The sequence below is a fragment of the Episyrphus balteatus genome, chromosome 1 (genome assembly GCF_945859705.1).
Source record: "Episyrphus balteatus chromosome 1, idEpiBalt1.1, whole genome shotgun sequence".
Taxonomy (NCBI): domain Eukaryota; kingdom Metazoa; phylum Arthropoda; class Insecta; order Diptera; family Syrphidae; genus Episyrphus; species Episyrphus balteatus.
This window is the reverse complement of record NC_079134.1, coordinates 160,789,822-160,811,440: the sequence shown is the minus strand read 5'-3', so window position 1 is coordinate 160,811,440 and position 21,619 is coordinate 160,789,822. Positions and strand designations below refer to the sequence as shown.

At 29.1% G+C, this 21,619-nt stretch overlaps 2 protein-coding genes across 2 annotated transcripts; one reads left to right on the top strand and one right to left on the bottom strand.

The window, feature by feature from the left end:
- Window positions 1–7,443: 7,443 nt before the first annotated feature.
- Window positions 7,444–15,754, top strand: LOC129906166 (uncharacterized). The gene is made up of 2 exons (XM_055981829.1): window positions 7,444–7,769; window positions 13,599–15,754. The coding sequence occupies exon 2, from the start codon at window positions 13,701–13,703 to the stop codon at window positions 15,090–15,092; it is 1,392 nt and encodes a 463-aa protein (XP_055837804.1). The 5' UTR covers window positions 7,444–7,769; window positions 13,599–13,700; the 3' UTR covers window positions 15,093–15,754.
- Window positions 15,755–18,034: 2,280 nt separating this feature from the next.
- On the bottom strand, window positions 18,035–18,891 carry LOC129906869 (uncharacterized). The gene is made up of 2 exons (XM_055982824.1): window positions 18,632–18,891; window positions 18,035–18,562 (listed from the first exon to the last, which is right to left on the bottom strand). Exons 1-2 carry the CDS (start codon window positions 18,641–18,643, stop codon window positions 18,212–18,214), a joined length of 363 nt encoding a protein of 120 aa, XP_055838799.1. The 5' UTR covers window positions 18,644–18,891; the 3' UTR covers window positions 18,035–18,211.
- Between the last annotated feature and the right edge of the window lie 2,728 nt (window positions 18,892–21,619).

The following is a 21,619-nucleotide window of genomic DNA, read 5'->3' as shown; positions in this document are numbered from 1 at the left end:
TTTTTCGTTCTTTTGCAGTGTGTCGATATGCAGGTTTTAAAGCCTTATTGACAATTTAAAAAAAAAAAACTGTATGGTGAAGAATTTTAGAAGAATTGTATGCCAAAAAATGTTTACAAAAGTTTTCATAGTAGGTACAAACTTGAAAATGTGCTATTTGAATTAAAAATATTAAAGTTTGTTCGTTTTGCATTTCGAATGGAACAGTTCCGAAGAGTTCTAGGAATAAACAAACAAAAACGTTGTGTGATTCGTTTGCTTTTGTTTAGGGTTTAGCCTTAAGTCTGACCAATTAAGACGATCCTGTCCTTAAAATACTGTGTAATGTATAGGGATAGGATTTTCATGCACTTAAAAACGAAAAGTATGCACTTCAAATATGCTCTTGATAATCATTTTTAGCAAAAAAACAAAACCGACTTCCATGGAAGGTTATGGTTTTTAAAATAGTTCCTATGGCTAAAAGTGAACTAAATATAACACTGCAGCCACCAGCTTTCCAATACAAAAAGAATTATCAAAATTGGTTAACTCAGTCCAAAGTTATGCGGTAACAAACATAAAAAAAAAAAAAAAAAAATACAGACGAATTGAATACCTCCTCCTTTTTGGAAGTCGGTAAAATAGAAAAGATGCATTTAAGCCACATGAATTTATAAAATATCAATATTTCTTTAAATATAAAGACATTTTACGTAACTTTTATGAAATCTATATACGAAACCATTTCCGAGTTCAAAGATGTAATTTTTTGGAAATATTGGGGTAAAAAAAAAAAATAAAAATTAAATTGCCCAAAATTTACTCTTAAAAAATCCAATTTATCATTTGATAGTGTTTTTTATGAGTTTAGACAACTTTATTTTGTCAGTTTTGTACAGCATTTGCTTACTTTTATGACTTTTTTCCAATTGACTTTCAGTCACTTTTAGTCAAAAATTTCAAGCGTGTAATTTCGTTATATTTGCCAATTTTTTCGAAAATATGCACGAAAAACATGCACAAAATATGCAAATAAATGCTAAATATGCATTTATACCTACTAAATATGCATTTATACCTACTAAATATGCATTTATACCTACTAAATATGCAAAAATATGCACCAACGATTGAATGCCATTTTAAAGGAAATCTCCTGATTCGTATACATAATTCGTTGCCATGCTTCCAAGGCGTTCCTAAAAAAAAAAAACAAGCATTTGCATGGAAATCCGATACAAGTACAATACTTCGATTTAATAATTTGCCTTTAAACAACTCTGCATTGTTTTCCGCTAGTCCAGAACTATTAAACAAGTTAAAATAAAAATCTTACGCTAATGTTTTTAATCTTTTAAGACGAGGGGGTTACAGGATTCGAATACCTCCGTCAAAATAGTAAAGACAAAAAAATATTTTTGGCGTTAACAGAAAATATTAAACAAAATTATGCTAGTTTTAGGGTAGATATTTTTTCGAAATTTCAAACGGCAATACTAATTAAATAAACTATTATTCCTTTCTTCGTGACCTTTGTTAAATAACTTAACTTGTTTTTTTGTGTAGGCTATAGGTCGTTTTTGATATTTAATTATTTTTCGTCGACGTTTCAAGTGTGAATACACTCTTCTTCAGGACTATAATAATAAAATAATTCTAAAAAAATTATAATATATTTATAATAGATACTTATCTTAAACTTTTCTTTTCTTAAATTCTTTGTTATGGTTCTCAGTAAGTTTTTTAGATTTCTTAAATCGCTCAAATATTTTAAAATTCAATAAAAATGTCTTGAAAAAGACGTTTGTAATCATTGAACTTTCAAAATATAAAAATTTTTTATTCATTGATAAGAAATTCAAAAAAATTTTCGTTATCAAATTTAAGTGAAATTGAGTTGATTATAAAATTCACCTTGAGAAATAGTTCCTTTTAACAAACTGACTATAAATACTACTAAGCCCTTCACAATCCGATCTCCTATTTACAGTATTGTCTGTATCTAAAATATGTAGCATTTCTAAAACCATTCTTTTATTAAAATGCTTCTCTGTTTGTAAAATATCTACATTGTTATAATCTGGCCTATGTCCCTCATCTACACAATGTAAAGCTAGAGCAGTTTTTTGTGAATGTCCGTTGTTAATATCCGATCTATGACCAGCTATGCGATTTTTGAGCTTCTGCATGGAAGTACCTACATAAACTAATGGACAATTGTTTGCTCCATCACCTAAACATTTTATTTTATAAACTATATTTGATTTATCATTTTTTGAAAGTTCACTTTTTAAATTCGAAAAAAGTGAATTTCTTAAAACATTTACTGACTTAAAAGCTAAACGAACACTATCTTTGTTTCTAATAGGAGCATCTAAAATTCGATTCGAAAGATTAGGAATGTACAAACAACTTCTGTAAGAGAACTGCGTTCTATTATTCACTAAATTTGGTTGAACCAATGGGTTAAAATATTGGTTTAATAATGTTTTTATTATACTTATGGGAAAAGAATTTGAAAGCAGAGTATCCATGATTCTACTAATGTTATTCCGACGAAAGGCAATGTCACTAATATCTAAAACTCTGCTAATAAAATTTTTGGCTGTATTAACAATAATCTGTTTTGGCTGTTGGGAATTATAATTAATAAGTTGACCTGATGATGTTGCTTTCTTATACCAATCAAATATCAAATGGTTATTTTTCCTTATAACGAGCACGTCAAGGTATGGAAGTTTTCCATTATTCTCATATTCAACTGTAAACTGAATTTTTGGATGAAAACCATTCAATGCATCTAGAATTGAATTGACATGACTAGATTTAAGTATAACAAAAATGTCATCCACATATTTTGTAATAATTTTAGGTTTATAAGGAATATTATCAAAGACGTTATCCAATAGAGCTTCCATTACAATATCTGCCAAAATTGGAGATGCAGGACTGCCCATCGGAACTCCTTGTTTTTGTTGATAAAATATTTTATCAAATTCTAAATAATTATTATCTATTACACAAAATCGTAATATTTCTAAGAATTTTAATTTTGGAATTCTGGTATGGTCTTTAATAATATCCCAACTTTTCTCAACCAAATCTAGTGCTAATGGAATAGGAATGTTAGTGAACAATGATACAACATCAAATGAAACAAGAATATTATCTTGTTCTAAAATAACTGGTGAAACTGTTGATATAAACGATGAAGCGTTTTTAACATTGTATTTAGAGTTAATAGTTACATTTTTTAAAATTTTAACCATATATTTGGATAACTCATAACATGGAACTTTTAAAGAAGAACAGATTGGCCTTAGAGGTACATTTGGTTTATGTATTTTAGGCAGACCATAAATTTTTGGACAATTGGCAACATAAGTCGTCATACATTTTTTCTCTGATTCATTTATAAATTTTTGTATAAATATAGCTCAGGGAAATTAGTCAAAATATGGGCATGAAATCGCATTTTTCGCGGGACAAAATTTTTTTCATGAAATGTGTTCGGGTGGTTGTCCTTATCACAAAAGTCAATTTGTTGGGATAATTGGAGGTTGGGAACAGCCGCCATCTTGGAAAAGAGATTGGTATCGTTTTTATTGAATAGCTCCATTGTTATTCATTTTAACAAAAAATGACAAAGGTAAGACTTATTAACAATAAAATTATCTAAGAAATGATATACAAAACAATTCCATGAGTTGATTAAATAAAATTTTATAGTTGGTCAAAGTGCGGGTTTGTATCGCAAGGTTGGGACAAAATGACATTTTTTCATATATCTGACGAACTTTTGATTTGTTTGGATAATTCTTCATGAATGAATTGTAGTACTTATAATTACCTATAAAATGAGCCCACAATCGTTATTGTCACCATCGTATTGTAGAAGTAATCTAACTCCGAAACTCTCCATGTACTAGTCAAAAGTAAGAAAAAAAGCTGTTTTTTTGCTAGTAGGCCGAGAAAATTTTGGGAGTACAGGTACAACCAAAATATAAGTACGCAGTTTTACAGCCATACGCGTGTTAATGTCGATTTCAAAGGTCTGACAACTCTAATTTTGTGCTTTATACGGTTTTTGAGGGGTTAAATAACGTAAGTTTTCCAGTTAATGTGAATGGGCTAAATTTATACTATTTGAAATTATAAATATACAAGCTGATGCTCTATTATTTTTCCTAAATCTGGACACCTCAATCTCGGCTATGGGGTTAATAGAACTCACGATATAAGCTTTTTTAACTAACCATATCAGGCTTTTCAATTCAAATAAACAAACAAAAATCTAAACAAAAAAAGCTTGTAAAACATAATCGTATAAACGGCTTATATATAGTTCTATTGGTCACATCCTCAAGATTGGGGTGTTCAGATTTAGGAAAAATAATAGAGCATCAGCTTGTATATTTATAATTTCAAATAGTATAAATTTAGCCCATTCACATTAACTGGAAAACTTACGTTATTTAACCCCTCAAAAACCGTATAAAGCACAAAATTAGAGTTGTCAGACCTTTGAAATCGACATTAACACGCGTATGGCTGCAAAACTGCGTACTTATATTTTGGTTGTACCTGTACTCCCAAAATTTTCTCGGCCTACTAGCAAAAAAACAGCTTTTTTTCTTACTTTTGACTAGTACATGGAGAGTTTCGGAGTTAGATTACTTCTACAATACGATGGTGACAATAACGATTGTGGGCTCATTTTATAGGTAATTATAAGTACTACAATTCATTCATGAAGAATTATCCAAACAAATCAAAAGTTCGTCAGATATATGAAAAAATGTCATTTTGTCCCAACCTTGCGATACAAACCCGCACTTTGACCAACTATAAAATTTTATTTAATCAACTCATGGAATTGTTTTGTATATCATTTCTTAGATAATTTTATTGTTAATAAGTCTTACCTTTGTCATTTTTTGTTAAAATGAATAACAATGGAGCTATTCAATAAAAACGATACCAATCTCTTTTCCAAGATGGCGGCTGTTCCCAACCTCCAATTATCCCAACAAATTGACTTTTATGATAAGGACAACCACCCGAACACATTTCATGAAAAAAATTTTGTCCCGCGAAAAATGCGATTTAAATTACTAATTTCCCTGGGCTAATAAGTCTTTAACAATTTTGTTATTATGACTTTGAATTTTGTTTGTTGGGTCATTCCTTAAAATAGAATAAGTATTCCCATCAGCCATCATTGTATTCATTTTATTAAAATAATCTGTTTTTAAGATAGCCACAGTTACATTACCCTTGTCAGCCGGAACAATATAAATTTCTGGATGTCTTCTCAAAAATTTTTTCGTATCAGTAAATATTTTATTCAAATATTTATCAAAAGGGGAAATAGATACACATCGAAGATAATTTTGAAGTGTTTGTGTAAAACATGACCGTGCAGGTTCTTGTTCACTTTGTTCCTTACTTTTAATTATTTCTTCCCCATCTGCAATAATTTTAAATAATGGGAAATTTTCTTTAGAAACTGGCAATGCAAATTTAGGTCCTAATGACAGAAGCCATTTTATATCCACAGGAAAATCTATTTGAGTTTTGTTCACAAACCAATTTTCGTGGAAATGTACTCGCATTTCTTGTCTAAGTTTACACTTGAGCAATTCAAGTTTTCTTTTTTGTGACAATTTTGTACTGTTATTAATTTTATTTTTTGTTTGTTCCTGACTACTAAAGAAATCAGTATATTCATTTATTAATAACCTATCTTTAATTTTACTTTCTAAAACTATCAGTGATCTCTGCTGGGATTTAATTTGCGATTGTTTCAACGAAATTGATATGTTAAGTAATTTTAAATGATATTTCTTTGAAGTTGAAGAAAGTTTCTTTTTTAAACCTTGTTCAAATTTTTCATTTTCAAAATCAAATATCGTTGAAACATTTTTTTCAAGACATTTTTATTGAATTTTAAAATATTTGAGCGATTTAAGAAATCTAAAAAACTTACTGAGAACCATAACAAAGAATTTAAGAAAAGAAAAGTTTAAGATAAGTATCTATTATAAATATATTATAATTTTTTTAGAATTATTTTATTATTATAGTCCTGAAGAAGAGTGTATTCACACTTGAAACGTCGACGAAAAATAATTAAATATCAAAAACGACCTATAGCCTACACAAAAAAACAAGTTAACTAATTAAATAAATGCTTTAGATCACTTACTAAGGATTTTACAATATTCGCCTCTAATTTCGTCAGCTTTCAGGTATTTATCAGCGATTTAAAATATAAAACATATTCAGTTATATTTAATAGATTTTCTTAAATTGATTTTCAAAGGTTATTTTAAGTGACCTAAGCTTGCTTAAACCCCATGACCTCCCCCCCCCTGTATACACCGTTGTTATAACTAGCACTATGCAGAACTCTTGTGGCATTGTTTCGAGAAGTTTTGTGAGCCGAACAAATTCTTCCATTTGGGCTATGCTTTCACTTGCTTAAGTAATTATTTCTTCTTTTAATGGGACGTAAATAAATTTAAAATAAAAAATTGTAATTTTTTGTATAGGTAAAACAAAAATTTAAACATTACCTACGGATACTTAAACGATAATAAAAGTTGAAATCGGTTAAATCAATTGGAAGAAATCCAGAAACCCTTCAACAAGGATGTACCATAAAGGAAAGTAATTGGTTTTGTTGTTTACAGTGTAAAATGTTTACTGAGCTTAGTACCTACTTACTGAGTTACTAATAGAACCCGCATATCTGTCGTATAATCCCGCGTTTTAGTATACTTAAAAAAAAAAAAAAAAAATTCTTTTATTTCTCGTATTTAAAAATAAATTATACAAATATAAAGTAAACAAAAATAAAGTATTCAAAAAAGCTTAATTAAAATTACAAAATTTTTAAAAAGTATGAAAAAAAAAAATAAATTCAAACTTTGAATTTTACTATTAAAATTGTATGTCATAAAATTGTTCAAGCCCCAGTGTATTATAAAACAGTTTACATGATACAGTTGTGTTTTTACTACACAAAAAAGCGCAATAATATATAATTTTGAAATTTTTATTTCAATACTGCGCATGTTTGTATTTTATAGAGAATTAAATTTAGCCATAGAACAAATTTTGTGCTCCTTAACAAACAAACACACAAATTTCTGGATACAAAAAAAATTATGTCCTGCGCATTAAAGTATACAGCCCCAAATGGTGTAAACAAAATACATATCATCTCACCTTTTAACACAAAAACTGGGTTGTGATTACGATGTATTAAAAAAACTATTTCCGAACAATAAAAAATACTTATTTTCAAAACAAATGTAAAACGTTAAAAAATACAATTATCATCAGTTTTCGATAAAATACTTAAAACAAAACTAAATCATTCAAGTGAAAAAAGGATATTTTTTTGCGTTTATTATTTTTTCTTCGAATAAATCAATAATTGAAAATCTGTGTCTCTCTTTCTATCGCATTAAATCATTTCGTCTGTGAATGCATAGTCATTGCGTTTGTTTTTTTTTTTATTTGTGATTTAAGCTGAAAATTTAATTCGAAGAAAATTCCAGGATACGCGACTCTGCTCTTAAAAAAAAATTTCAAAAATAAATAAGGAAAAACATATTAAATAAAAATTTTAATACTTAAAGAAAAATGATAAAAATAAAGTTACAATTTTATTTAAAAACAATTTCAAAGATATCCTGAATTGATAAATAAATATAATTCAAATTAAAACAATCTCAAACCAGGGAGAAAAAATGTGTAGCCAGTGAATTTAAGTAAAGGTAAGAATTTTTTTTTATTGGTAGGTATAATAATATAGTGGATATGCAGTGTTCTGTGCAATGATTTATGGGGAAATATATATATATTTTTGTTGTATATTTAAGATACATAATTGAATAAGTATTTAGAAACTATGATACATTTCTTCCAAAATATTTTTTTTTTTAAGAAATAATTTTAATTATGTTTTGCTATGATAATAAATCGAATATAACCATTTTAATCAATTCACATAAAAATAGTCCTATATATACCTATCCATTTCGTATACAGGGTGTCCCAAAAGTAATGGATCAAACGAAGTATGCTGATAGGCCAACTTTAGGGCTCTCAGAATTTGGTAACTTGTTCATCCCAAATCCTTACGGTTTTTGATTTAACGCAGTTTTTGTGAAATTTCTATAAATCCCGACTTTGCAACAGTATTTTGTTTCCTCCGCTCATAATTGATTTTTGTTTTTTACAATTCTTTCACTAAAACATTGCCTAATAAAAAGAAATAATTAATTAATCTAAATATTTTTTATTTCATTCGCCATTTTGCTGCAAATTAATTAACAGTTCCATGTTTTATGAAAACTCAATTTCTCACTTTTATTTCAGAGCAAAACCCTGAAAAAAATTTGTATGGTGTTACCCTGGTTTATTATTTTGAAAACTTGCCGTGTTATTGCAGATTTCAAAAATGTATAAAAGTTTCCAAAGATGAAATTAGAACGAAAGATATTACAATTTGAATGCAAAAAAACGGAGGTTTTCAGAGCAAAATAACAAACAAAAATCGAGGCTTTTATTCAAAAAGAAATAAACAAACAACAGTCGAGAAAATTTGTTTATTTTACTTTGTTATTTTTCTCTGACAGAACCTGTTTTGTTGCTTTTAAATTGTAATATCTTTAGTTCTAACTTCAACTTTGGAAACTTTTATACATTTTTGAAATCTGCAATAACACGGCAAGTTTTAAAAATAATAAACCAGTGCCACACCATACAAATTTTTTTCAGGGTTTTGCTCTGAAATAAAAGTGAGAAATTGAGTTTTCATAAAACATGGAACTGTTAATTAATTTGCAGCAAAATGGCGAATGAAATAAAAAATATTTAGATTAATTAATTATTTCTTTTTATTAGGCAATGTTTTAGTGAAAGAATTGTAAAAAACAAAAATCAATTATGAGCGGAGGAAGCAAAATACTGTTGCAAAGTCGGGATTTATAGAAATTTCACAAAAACTGCATTAAATCAAAAACCGTAAGGATTTGGGATGAACAAGTTACCAAATTCTGAGAGCCCTAAAGTTGGCCTATCAGCATACTTCGTTTGATCCATTACTTTTGGGACACCCTGTATATATTTTAATGTATGTATATAAGAATTATTATCCTTTTTTACTCATTCGAAACTTTAATCTAAATATTTAGGTAGGTAGACAAAATTTAATAAATTACAAAAAAATGCAATTCTTAGTTTATCTATCCTTTAAATTCTGTTTATAAATATTGATTTTATGAAAGAAGTTAATTTGACTAAAAAAAATAAGAAATACAGATTAATGTCAATGCGGTTTTGATTTTGTATCAACATTTTTAAAGGACAAAAACTTTAGTTAATCTCATTTACTTATGGCGCCTTATCAATTAAAATTGCATAGATGTGTAGGTAATTCAACCAAGTATTTATGTATGCATAGTTTGTTGCATCACTGAACTTACAAATAGTTTTTTTTTATTCTATTTTCCTTTTTTTATTTATTTTTCTTTTTTTTCAAACTAAATAGAAAGTCAATGAACTTTGTTATTTTATTTTATATTTCTTTTTTCTATATCTAACAATGAGTACCTATGAGATTAAGTTTGGTTAGGTATTTAGATTATTAACTCAATGTACGAGTACCATTGATGTTGGGTATATAGGAATGGTGGGTAGGTTTTAGAGATGTATTGTATTCTGGTGCACCACAAATATCAAAATATTGATTTAATTTAATAACAAGGCTACGAGTATAATAGTCGTAGATCACAGTGGTTGTTGTTGTTATTATTGGTTCTGGTTGCAAATAAATTTTTACATAAGTGATTTTCTGGTAATTTTGATTTTTACGTGCAGTGTTTAGTTTTAATAAAATTGTTATATTTATTTTAAACTTAATACGTATAGGTAGGGGAAAGTGGCCTAAAATGGCACCCCAAGGTAAAATGGCTCCCTTGCTAGAAATCGTAGAATCGAAAATAATAAGAAAGTTTTGTGAACGCGATTCTTTAGTTTATCTAGCAAAACCAACATTTACGAAATTTCAGAAACTTCAAGCCATTATTTGAAATTTGACAGGTCAAACTGTCTCTATCCACCTCAAAAAGTACACTCGTTAAAGTTTTGTGAAATTTTTTTTGCAAAAAAAAAGTATGAAAAACATTGTATTTTGGAAAAAGAAGTTAATGTATGTAAGCTTGAAGTATTTCTTATTAATTTACTGAAATAAGTGGTTTAAAACGATTTTAATTTTTTTGGTGTAAAAATTAAATTGAAAAAACTCAAAATGGGCAAAATGGCACACTTAGTGCTCGGGTAAAATGGCATATTTACTTTCACGTGCTATTTTATACTTTCTTGCACTTTTTAATTTTTTTAAAGTGAAAATAGTTGCTAAATATAAACGATGTACAGAGATGAGCGGAAAGCCCTTGATTATGTCAAAAACCTGGAAAAAAGCATCAAAATCATTCAAAGTTGCAAAAACTACAGTAACGAGACGAGCAACCAACATGAACTGGGTTTTGAATGACTCGTAGAAAGATCTGGGGGGATCAAGCACCACTTGTTCCAAGAAAATGGAAAAGGAGCCCTTTGACTCAATTTTGCATTTAAAATCACGTATATTTGGACAGTGTGCCATTTTACCCGGGTAAATTTGATCAGTGAAATTTGTAGACGTCTTGAAAATTTAAAAAATTAAATAATTTTTGCAATTTTTTTAACTCGCAAAAGAAAAATATGTGAGGGGAATATATTAAACTTTGAAAAGTTTATAGCATTTAAGTTTGAATGTTACTGTTTTTCGAGATATAGGACATTTATCTTAGGGGGGCCATTTCAGGCCACCTTCCCCTACTATCTATTACCTAATTCTTTGCCGCCAATGATCCATTTTTATTTTAAAGAAGAAATTAGTCCTTCACTAACGAAGGTTGACTACTCGTTTTCAAATAAATAGAATATTAATGCAACTGCTACCTTCGGTATGTTTTTAATGTACCGAAATTAAAAGGACTCACAGGCGGTCCTTTTTTTCTGTAAGAGATACTTGAAAGGCTTGCCAATTTTTTGTAAGTTCCACTCATAAGGCTGTTTTTTGGTTTTAATATTTGCGAGTAAGAAAAAGGAAAGATTTGGTATCTTCTAGAACTGTGTTAATCGCAATTGATTCGTTCTTTTTGAATCGTTCACCAAAGAGATTGATTGATTATAATCTCCAGATTACTAAAGGTAGCGTATTTTGTTTATCATCAAAAAGTTTACTTAATTACTTAACTTTATTTCAAGCTCTAAAAAATATAATAGGGAATCTCGAAAAAGATTGCAATTTAAGTTGACCTGCGAGCTTTCACAGTGTAAAAAAAACTGAATTCCAAAAATATTATGCACCTCCAATGCTCAAATCATTCCAATAATAACACTGATCTGCAATAAAAATCGACTTCGAACCAAACAGCACAAAATTGCACAAACACAATTTTTGGGTATTTTTGTTGTCGTATAAGGTACATCAGTACATCACCATTCAATTTTTATTTTTGTTTTAACTCTGAATTCTTTTTTTCTAAAAGAACGTATTTTTAAAACGAATTAAAATAAAATGCACGACTGGGGTCGCACGTACTTGCTCTTGCAGTTTAAACACTTTTATGTTAGTTTGCTTGTAGATTTTAAGAGCTGCCTCTATATAAAATTAAAGAAATTTTGTTGATGTTGAGGAAGAGCCGACATTTAGAGAAAAATTTTGTTAAATGAAAAAAAAATGTTTTTATTTGACTTTTTTTGAAAAAAAAAAAAAATAAAAATGCAGTCTAATTGCAATTGAATATTACGTTTGCAAAGTTTAATCAAAATCGTTGGGGCCGTTTTCGAGTTATTTGGTATAATTTGAAAAATTTGTATGGGAGGTACACTTTTCTGACTTTTTTGAGAAAAACTAAAAATGCAGTTTTGTTGAAATTGCTTTAAATATTACGTCTGCAAAGTTTAATCAAAATCGTTAGAGCCGTTTTCGAGTTATTTGGTTTGAATTGAAAAATTTGTATGGGAGGTACACTTTCTAAGCGAGATATAAAAAAACAAAAAAAAAACCAACTTTCAGAATTCTATAAAAATCATCTGTACCAAATTTGAAGAAGATCCGTCCACCCGTTTAGGCTGTGGAAATGTTTACAGATGGACGCACAACCGCAAAGACATACGGACGGAATTGCGAGACCCACTTTTTTGGAATTCTCCATCATCGTAATGTTGGTTTTGATTAAAACCTCAAATTTTTTTTCGACACGAAACCAATACTTGCCCTATAGTCTATAGAGCAAGTAAAAAATACAAACAAAAAACGTACATATGTATAGGAAAATTAAAATATTTGAATAATTCGCGATGAATTTACAAAACTATTGGGTTCCGTTGTTCCCGTAGATTCCCTCCTAGAGGAAATGTAAAAACAAAATGATACACATACACCACAGTGAACCATATTTACATTTTAAAGTTAGCTATGATTTATGAAATAGTCAACTTTGAATATTTAAAAATATAAGAAGAAAAGTTAATCTACCATAAAATAATTTACCATCACGTCCAATCACGTAAACAAAATAAAACGGTTTTTTGAAAAAGTAGTTTTGTTTTTATTCTTAATTTATCGAAAACGACAAGATATTTTTGCATCCCGTATTCTGTTTTTGATTAAAAACAAATAAATCATTAGATTTTAAAAAACTTATTAGGTCTTAAATAAATATACCTAATTTTGAAAAAAAAAATAGATCTTTTTTTAATTTTGATTTGACTAAACGTGGAGGGAATAGAACGACCTGCGAGATGACATTGTCGTTGTCACAGATTTTGACACTGTCAATGTCGACGATGCGTTGATGTAGTGAAGATAACCAATCACTTCGAAAAAATCATTAAACAACTTCGTATAAGCTTTTTGCAAAAGTTTTCCTGTTTTTGTTTTTTTTTTTCTTATTTAAAAGTCTGTTTAATGAAGAAAAACAGATCAGAACAGCACAAATACGTCAGACCTGTCAGAACAAAAAAGATCAGATAAGTAAAACTTAAAGTTTTATAGGTTTGACTTTTACCTATCAATTTTGAAATTTTAATAAAAAAAGTTGTTTGTAATGGCAAATAAATTAAAATTAATTAGCATATTCATCCACATTTAAAATTTTTTTCTTCATATTTATAAGATTCTAAAAAAATTCAAATTTTGTTATAATTAATTTGACACTTCTCACTCATTTGCTCTTCCTCAAAATTAGTAGCAGAAAAACTTGAACCAAAGTGCTTGACAACTTTTTGAAACACTAAATGACAGATTGTAGAACAGTGTGGGGCAAAGTTTTCTTTCATGGAACACACAAACCTGTACTTTTTGGATCTTTTCTGTTCTTTGTTGTGCGGATCAGGTTCATTGAACAGACCTTAAGTCTCCTTTTATACCGGCTAGTAGTTAAGCAGAAAAAAATTCAGTTTAACGTTATTCTGAATTCTTTAAAAATTTTGACATTTTTCTATAAGCCTTAATCTAACCTTTTTTCTTATTTCGAATATCTTTTCAGTCCAAAAAATTAAAACACCAATTGCAATTTAAGCAAAAAAAATTTATGATAAAAACTTCAACTTCGGATTAACACAACAAATCAGCATCAACATCCGCAAACATGCTCTACCCAAAATTTCCTCGACGCACTCTAGCGCTAATACTCTTTTGCATGGTCATTACACTTGGTGCAGTTGGATCAATATTCTTAATATATTTCTTCAATGAAAACAGTACACCATTATTTGATACACCATTAAAATCAGTTTATGTCGATGATAAACCAAGTCAACAATATCGACAAAATTTACTCGTTGACAAAAATAATGACTACAAATCTGATCAAGAATTATTGAGTATTTATTCGAATTATGTTGAAAATGAACAAATTCGTATTGAAAATAGCACAAATTCAATATTAAAAGCTGCACAAGATTTTGAAAGTGATCGTAAGAAACAAAAAGATGTTGTTGTTTCTACAAAAAAGACTATCAATTCGAAAGGACTAAAAGATGCTTCTTCCGATACAATTTATATTGATGATTTTGATAGACCAACTTATAGTAGTAAGAGTCGAGGTGAATTGGGTAATATTGATTATTTTGATACAATTTTGGTCGATCATAAGATTGTCGATACTAAAATCCCATCATCGGTGGAGAAACTTAGTAGTGTCCAAATTGAAGAAGCTTCACCTTCAATCATCTACAAGACCAGAATTATTTCCGAGTCTTCAGATAGTAGTCTTGCCAATGAAAGTGAATTGAAACCAAGAATCAACAACAAACGTCGTTGGGATAAGAATAAGTTGATGAAACTGAGAAAAGATGATGATGTTTATGATTCAGAGATTGAAACTGCCGGAAGTGGCAGTGGAGACTTTTTCGACGATACTGAAGTCAATGAAGTCTTCATAAAACAATTGAATACCCGACCAAATAAAAAGGAAAAACTTTACCGTAAATCATCTAAAATGAATAATTTACGAAGGAAAAAGAAACATCGTGTATTTATCAGAGTTGGTGATAAATTCGTTTCATCTTCACAACCACTTTCAACAATGTCATCCGAAGATGATATTCCATCAAATTGGTCATATCAGAGAAATTTTAAAAAGCTATCTTCATATCCGACAAATCCAACAATTCACTATTCGGAACCCTTGTCGCCAGGTAAGAAGCTGCTCGTCCCAGCAATGTTCACCAACAGTGGTAGCAATTCACCAACATCTCCTTACAATGATAATTTTCAATCACAATTGGAGTTGAGTGAAGTTGGAGCTACACCGGGAGTGAAAAATTCAGAAAGTTCATCAACTAATTTGAGGGAAATTGCGGTTGGATCTTCGTCGAGTGGTGGTGAAAATAATGAGGCGTGGATTGAGACTAGAACTAGACGGATTATGGGGAATGTGAAGAAAAGTGAAGAACGTTCTCGACAGTTACTCTTGTGTGAAGAAGCTGGTGGCGGTGAATTATGCCGAATGTTATTTAAGGGTCATATCAATGATTAAGTTAACAAATTGCACAAAAAAACAAAAAAATATAAAAACCCAAAAATAAATGTATGTAACTAATAAAAAAAAAGAAAGAAAACAAAAAAAAAAAACTGAAAAAAATACTAAGGTGTGTTAGAAAAAAAAAATGTTAGACAAAAATAAAGAAGCTTTTTACATATCTTAATTCATAAACCAAAATTATATAATTAAATCGATATAAGAAGCAGAAATGATTTGGTTTGTTTTATAGAAAACAAACAAAACTTTTAAAAAAATAAAAACAAAAATGAAAATGAAAAAACAAACGCACCAGGTTGCATGATAGACTTGATCGTAGTTTGCATACAAACATTCCAGATTTAAATTTAAAATTGATGTAAATAAAAAAAAAAATTGATACTTAAAAAACAACAACACTAGAAGAGCAAAATATTATGATTTCGAAAGGAAAGAAAATGTTTTGTAAGTGACCTATAGTCTTGATATACTAGTAGGACTGAGCTTCCGGTTCTAAACTACAAGGTACTGGACAACGACAGCAGATCGGAAGCTTTCGTTCATAATATTTGATTCTGTAATTTTGTATTGAATTTTAGGTTTCAAGTTTGCAATACACAAAGCTATATAGTTCTTAAAAACCGTTAGGCAGGTGTCCTGACTTTTCTTCTAAAAAGGATGCAGCTATGAGTGAGGAAGAGTCAAGACAAATTTCAAAAAAAAAAACTAGTCATTTTAAAAGCCTTTTAAACATTTTTGAATTAATTTTCAATTTGAATTTTAAGCCCAAGAAGTACCTACATACTTTTAGGAATATTAAAATGCAATAAATAAATGTTTGTGCTTCTCAAACTATTCTAAAATATGTTGAAAAGAATACTTTTAGGAAGGAGTAGTGTTTTTCCATTTGAGTAAAAATTTAAACATAGTTTTTGCATCTACACTCCTGATATTTAAAAACGTTGGTTATTGGTTAATTTTGACTTCACATTTGCGGTATATCCACACGCGTTTCTGATTTTCTTTCTGTTTACTTTTCATCAAAATTAAAGCGTGCAAGAGATGATAATTTTTTGGTGTCAATATGACGTCAATAAATGACTATTTATTAAAGATGTTAGATTTGTGTTTGAAAAAAAAAAAAAATGGACAAGATTTTTATTCTTCGCACACTTATTTCAAATTGTAACGTGACTTTAATTGTTTAATATAGTTTACATGACTTGAGAAACGTGCCATTCGTTAACATATTTTTTGTCAAGGCCATAAGAACGTTTTGAAATCTAATTTATTGACTTAATCTTAATTAATTATTTTGGTTAAGCTGTGAAGCTTTGAAAGTTGTTTTTTTTTAACCTATGACCTTTTTGCGATACTTAAGGCGGTATGTATTACATTGCCATATTTATGAAGCAAATATAGCAACAAAAAAAAATGGGTTCCAAAAGTGACATGAAAATACAATTAAAAAAAAAATCCAGGTAAAGTATGTACCTAAGTTATAATGATTTTTTTCTTTTTAGGGTTGCCACACAGGGGGTCGAACTACGGCATACGTACGTTAACGTATAGACGCCTTATGTCTCTATCATTTTCTTTTGATTAAAAAGAGAGAGCAATAGTCAAAACGTTAACGAAAGTATGCCGTAGTTCGACCCCAGTTCTTAAATTAACGTAATTTTTGTTTTCATATTTCTTGATTCGTCAGTTAATTTCAATATTCACTACATTGTATATTAATGCTATTGCTAGACCCGCCAGAAAAACCAACATTCCGAATTCTATAAAAATCGTCTGTACAAAATTTGAAGAAAATCCATCCGTTTAAGCTGTGGAATTGTTTATTAATGGTCGCATTGACTCACAGTCAGAAAACCACTTTTTCGGACTTCTCCATCGTAATTTTGGTTTTGATTCAAACCTCAAAACTTGTGTGATGATACGAAACCTATACTTGCTTTATAAAGTAAAAATTTTGAGAAAAACGAGAAATTGGGAAAATTTCTGCATAGTTAGTGAGGTATACACAACACCAACTGGAAAAAACTAATTTGCTAATAAAAGATTGATATTTAATCTAGAACATGATCTAGTCACATTTTTATTTTTTAATTTTTTTCGTTCCTTATTTTAATACCTACTTCAGTAACAGTTTTTGCAAAATAGACCAAAACTATTTTTTTCTTACATAGTTTGTGAGAAATTGAAGTGGAAAACACATTTTATATTTATGTCGATTTGCAGGTAATGAATAAAATTAAAACATGGTCTAAGCGGATTTTTGATTTTGAGCCCTATTATTGAATAACCTTTTCTTGAAAAACATCAAAATTGCTCATTTTCTAATGCATTTTTGAATGTGTAGTTATAAGAAAAAAGCAATATAACTTTCACCAAACGACAAAATACCTTCTTTAAAACAAAATAATATTAATCAAAAAGTTATTTACTATTGCAAAATAACACAATTTATAAATAAAGTCAATTTTTTTTTTATAAAAAAGTCGTTACATGTTCAAAGTTCAAACATGTTGTTAGGTCTGAGTTTTTTTCTATTTTATTTTTATTCGAAGATGCTTATATCTTAACGTAATTTATGACTTTGAGTTTTGAGACAGGTAACGGCTTGCACTCTTTTGTAACAATTATATTTCCAAATTTTGTGCTTATAACTTCTCTTAGACAGAACTTCATAAGAAATCCATATCGTCAGCTTAGAAAGCATTTTTTAGGAGTGTAAATGTGAAGTTAGCTGTTTTTCACTCTTAGTAAATAGTTTCAAAACTATTCAAGTATTCTGTAACCTTAAAATCTTGAACACACTAAATAGGAAATTCGAAGATTTGTTTTCAAGCGAGAAGTTATATAAGCTTTAATGTAGGTACTGTTAAAGTGTTGTAAATCATAAATGCAGTCTTAATTTGATTTTTAGCTTTTTATTAGAATATAAATAATAAATTTTTGTAAAACATTTAGGATATTAAAAAATTATTTAAAAAAAAAAATGGTAGGTATAGGTACACAGGTTCCGAATTCCAAAGCACTTTCAACAATTCATTTTTTTAGTGATCGCGTACATCTCAGTCTATGCTCTCATCGAACTTTTAATTTTTTGTTGTGGAAATTGAAGATACTACTTAACCCCAAAGATTTGGAACGAACAACTTCTTGCGCTTGGTACGTGTTGACTTATACCGAACTAGAGGTGTGAATTTCAATGCTCTATCGATATTGGTATCTTCTCTGCGAACTGGCACAGGTGCTGGGGCACTGTTGTAGTGTTGGTACGATGGGTAGTAACCTCCACCGCTACGGTGTAAATCATCATCGGTGTAGTAGGTTCTTCTTAGACGGCTATTTCTATAATCATCGATATGATGTGGGTCATCAAAGTCACGGTAAGCCCTATCAAATCGGTCAATGGTATAACTTTGTGGAAAGGCAGCCAAATCCGCAATCATGCACATCAAAGCAAAAAGTATAACGAACTGTAGAAAGAAAAATGTGACAAAAGTTTTGAGTAACCTTGAAAATTCTCAATCAAATTGTGTTCTTACCGTTATTTTCATGTTTATCGATTTTCAAATAATCCAATTAATTTAAAAATTAAATCTTTATATATTATCTAGATTTTTTGAACTGTTCTGTTTGGAAGTATTCCAATTGTGATACCATTTCTTTGAGAATCTTTTCCTTTTATAGTCGAAGTTCTATTGATTTACAAAAATCGATTAACGCTTTTAACTCACATGTTGTTTTTCCTTTTTTTTTCTCTTGTATCTAAACGAAAACGTATCTCTTTACGTCTTTGGTGTTTAAGCAAGTAGAGTGAAATTCAGTCAGATCAGTCGAAATGCTCTAATTGATTGTATGGATAAATATATTATAAATGTGATGTAGGAAGTTGATGCGTAAGTTCGATGATTCTGTATGTGATGTGATGCATTTTTAATGTGTTTACCATGTTATTTTGATAATCAAACAATTGGTTAAATTAATTGAGTAAATACAAATTTGTTTATTTAATTCGGCGATGACTAAAAAAGTGTTTTGATTTTTTAGAGTAAATATGAGAAGAAATAAAGTGATGATGCTGATGAGGAAACATCTGAAAATACAGAGGAAATGTTTCTCAAGTCATATCCATCTTAAGCTTTAAAAATCTGTTAAACGTATGTACAAAGTGTACACATGAAAGCCACTCTGCAACTCATAGATAATGGCATAGGAAAAAGGTAGCAGACAGCATGGCGACAGTTCATTTTGTATCGGAACATGGTTTATCTAGTTGAATTCAGTTTAATCGTATTCCATATAACTAGATGTAGAAACATGAAACAAAATTGAGAAAAAGCATTTTGGAGAGTGTCAGGGCATGAATGTTTTTTTTTGATTTTATTAAAGCAATGAAAAATAAAATCAAATCTAAAAAAAAAAAACATGCATGACTTGACTTGACTAAAACCTAGAAAAATGGCTTATACCTTTTGAAAACGGTGTTTAATGTAGACAATTACCTCATCAAACATTTTTGATTTAAGGCTAAATCTAAGAAAATGGCCGTCAAAATAAAAATCTGAAAAAAATTAGGGGATTTTTTTAAATTTTTTTTTAAAACAGTTTTTCCACTAAGGAACTTGATTCTCGAAAAAAAAACCTAAATAACGATCGCCCTAGTACACATCCTTCGGGTAGTCAGTGCGATGCCTTGGGTAGGGTAGAAATATTATTAAAAATAAAATAACAAAGTAACAGATCCACAAAGTTTTTTAAAGTTGAAACAAAAAAAAAGAACTCGATAACCTCAGATAAAATATGCCGATTTTTGTTTCTAAATAAAAAAATTAAAACAGCATTGTTTTAGTTATTTTTTTTTTGTCATAAGTCTTAGACTGCAGCTGCAAGTTCAATAACATCACATAATCGTCACACAGAAAAAGTTATTACCCTTTTTAAAAGAAATGAATAAAATTAATAAAAATAAAAACCTTCAAACATTTTATTAAAAACTAGCTGACCCGGTGGATTTCGTTATGTCTCTTTGGCTATTTACTTCCAATTTTGGAGTGTGTCAAACTTTTCCAAAAAAAAAAAGTCGGGTCACAACATCAAATATAGTATATATGTCGAACTACGACATACGTTCGTTAACGTATTGACGCCTTATGTCTCTATCATTTTCTTCTGATTAAATAGAGAGAGAGCAATAGTCAAAACGTTAACGAACGTTTGCCGTAGTTCAACCCCAGGTCTTTATAAATAAAAGAATGTGTTTTTTTTAGTTCTATTGATCGCATTATCAAGATTGATGTGTGTAGGCTTAAAGTTTCTATATTTAGAATATGAAATATGACGAATTTAGGCTATTCATATGATTTGGAAAGCTAACTTTTTTGAACCCCTTGAAAACAACATAAAGCCAAAACTTGAAAAAATCGTTCAAAAAAAATTTGAAGTGGACCACGCTAACCATTTATGGTATGGAAATAGATTTTGACCGATTCTTAGACCAACCCGATGTATACCCACAAAATTTCATAAAAATCGTTCCAAAAATATATAAAAAAAAAAATTTTGGTTGGACCACCCTAAATATTTAGTGGTATAAAAATAGATGTTGGCCGATTTTAGACTTACCCGATATACCTACAAAATTTCATAAAAATCATTTCAATAAAATATATAAATTTGTTTGATTGGACCACCCTAACGATTTAATTTTTTTTTTTTACGGGAGGAAATCTTCAAAAGACACTTGGCAGTATTCGACACCAAGTAGTGTGGGACTCTTAACCACTAAAACCACCTCTTTATCAGGACCAATCTTGAGAGATCGACATCAGATTTTTCTTTCTTAACTTTGTAACCATTTAATGATATTAAAATTCATGTTGGTCGAATGGCCGATTCTCAGACTTCACAAAAAATTTCGAAAAAATCGTTCCAAGAATATAAAAAAAAACTTGGCTGGATCACCCTAACAATTTAGAGGTATGAAAAATAGATGTTGGCCGATTCTCAGACCTACCCGTGTACAAAATTTCATAAAAATCAGTCTAGCCGTTTCGAAGGAGTTGGATAACAAACACTGCGACATGAGATTTTTATATACATATTAGAAAGTGTATGCTGCGAAAAATATCTAAATCTGAAACAAAATCACGCCTCTTTATGGAACATATTTTTTTTTAAACCGATCTACAGTGTCGTTTTATATCCCTGGATTAAAGTGGCAAATCAGTAAAAATATGGCACGTATGCTTTTGTACGCAAATTTTAAAATTAAATTTTCAATAAGTATCACAGCTGTGCAAAATATTTTGGGTTCGCAACCCTATCACACTTTGCTTTTTATACTATAAATTGCACAATATTTATAATATATATATGTACATATATTTTACTAAAAACTCTTTAAAAGATTTTAAAATAGGGAGAGATCTAAGGCAGTAAATTTGTTAGTAAAATAATGTTACTCATACACCCCAGTGACCCATACAATTTAATTTTTTGTTTATTTATTCAATAAATAAACACAATTTTTT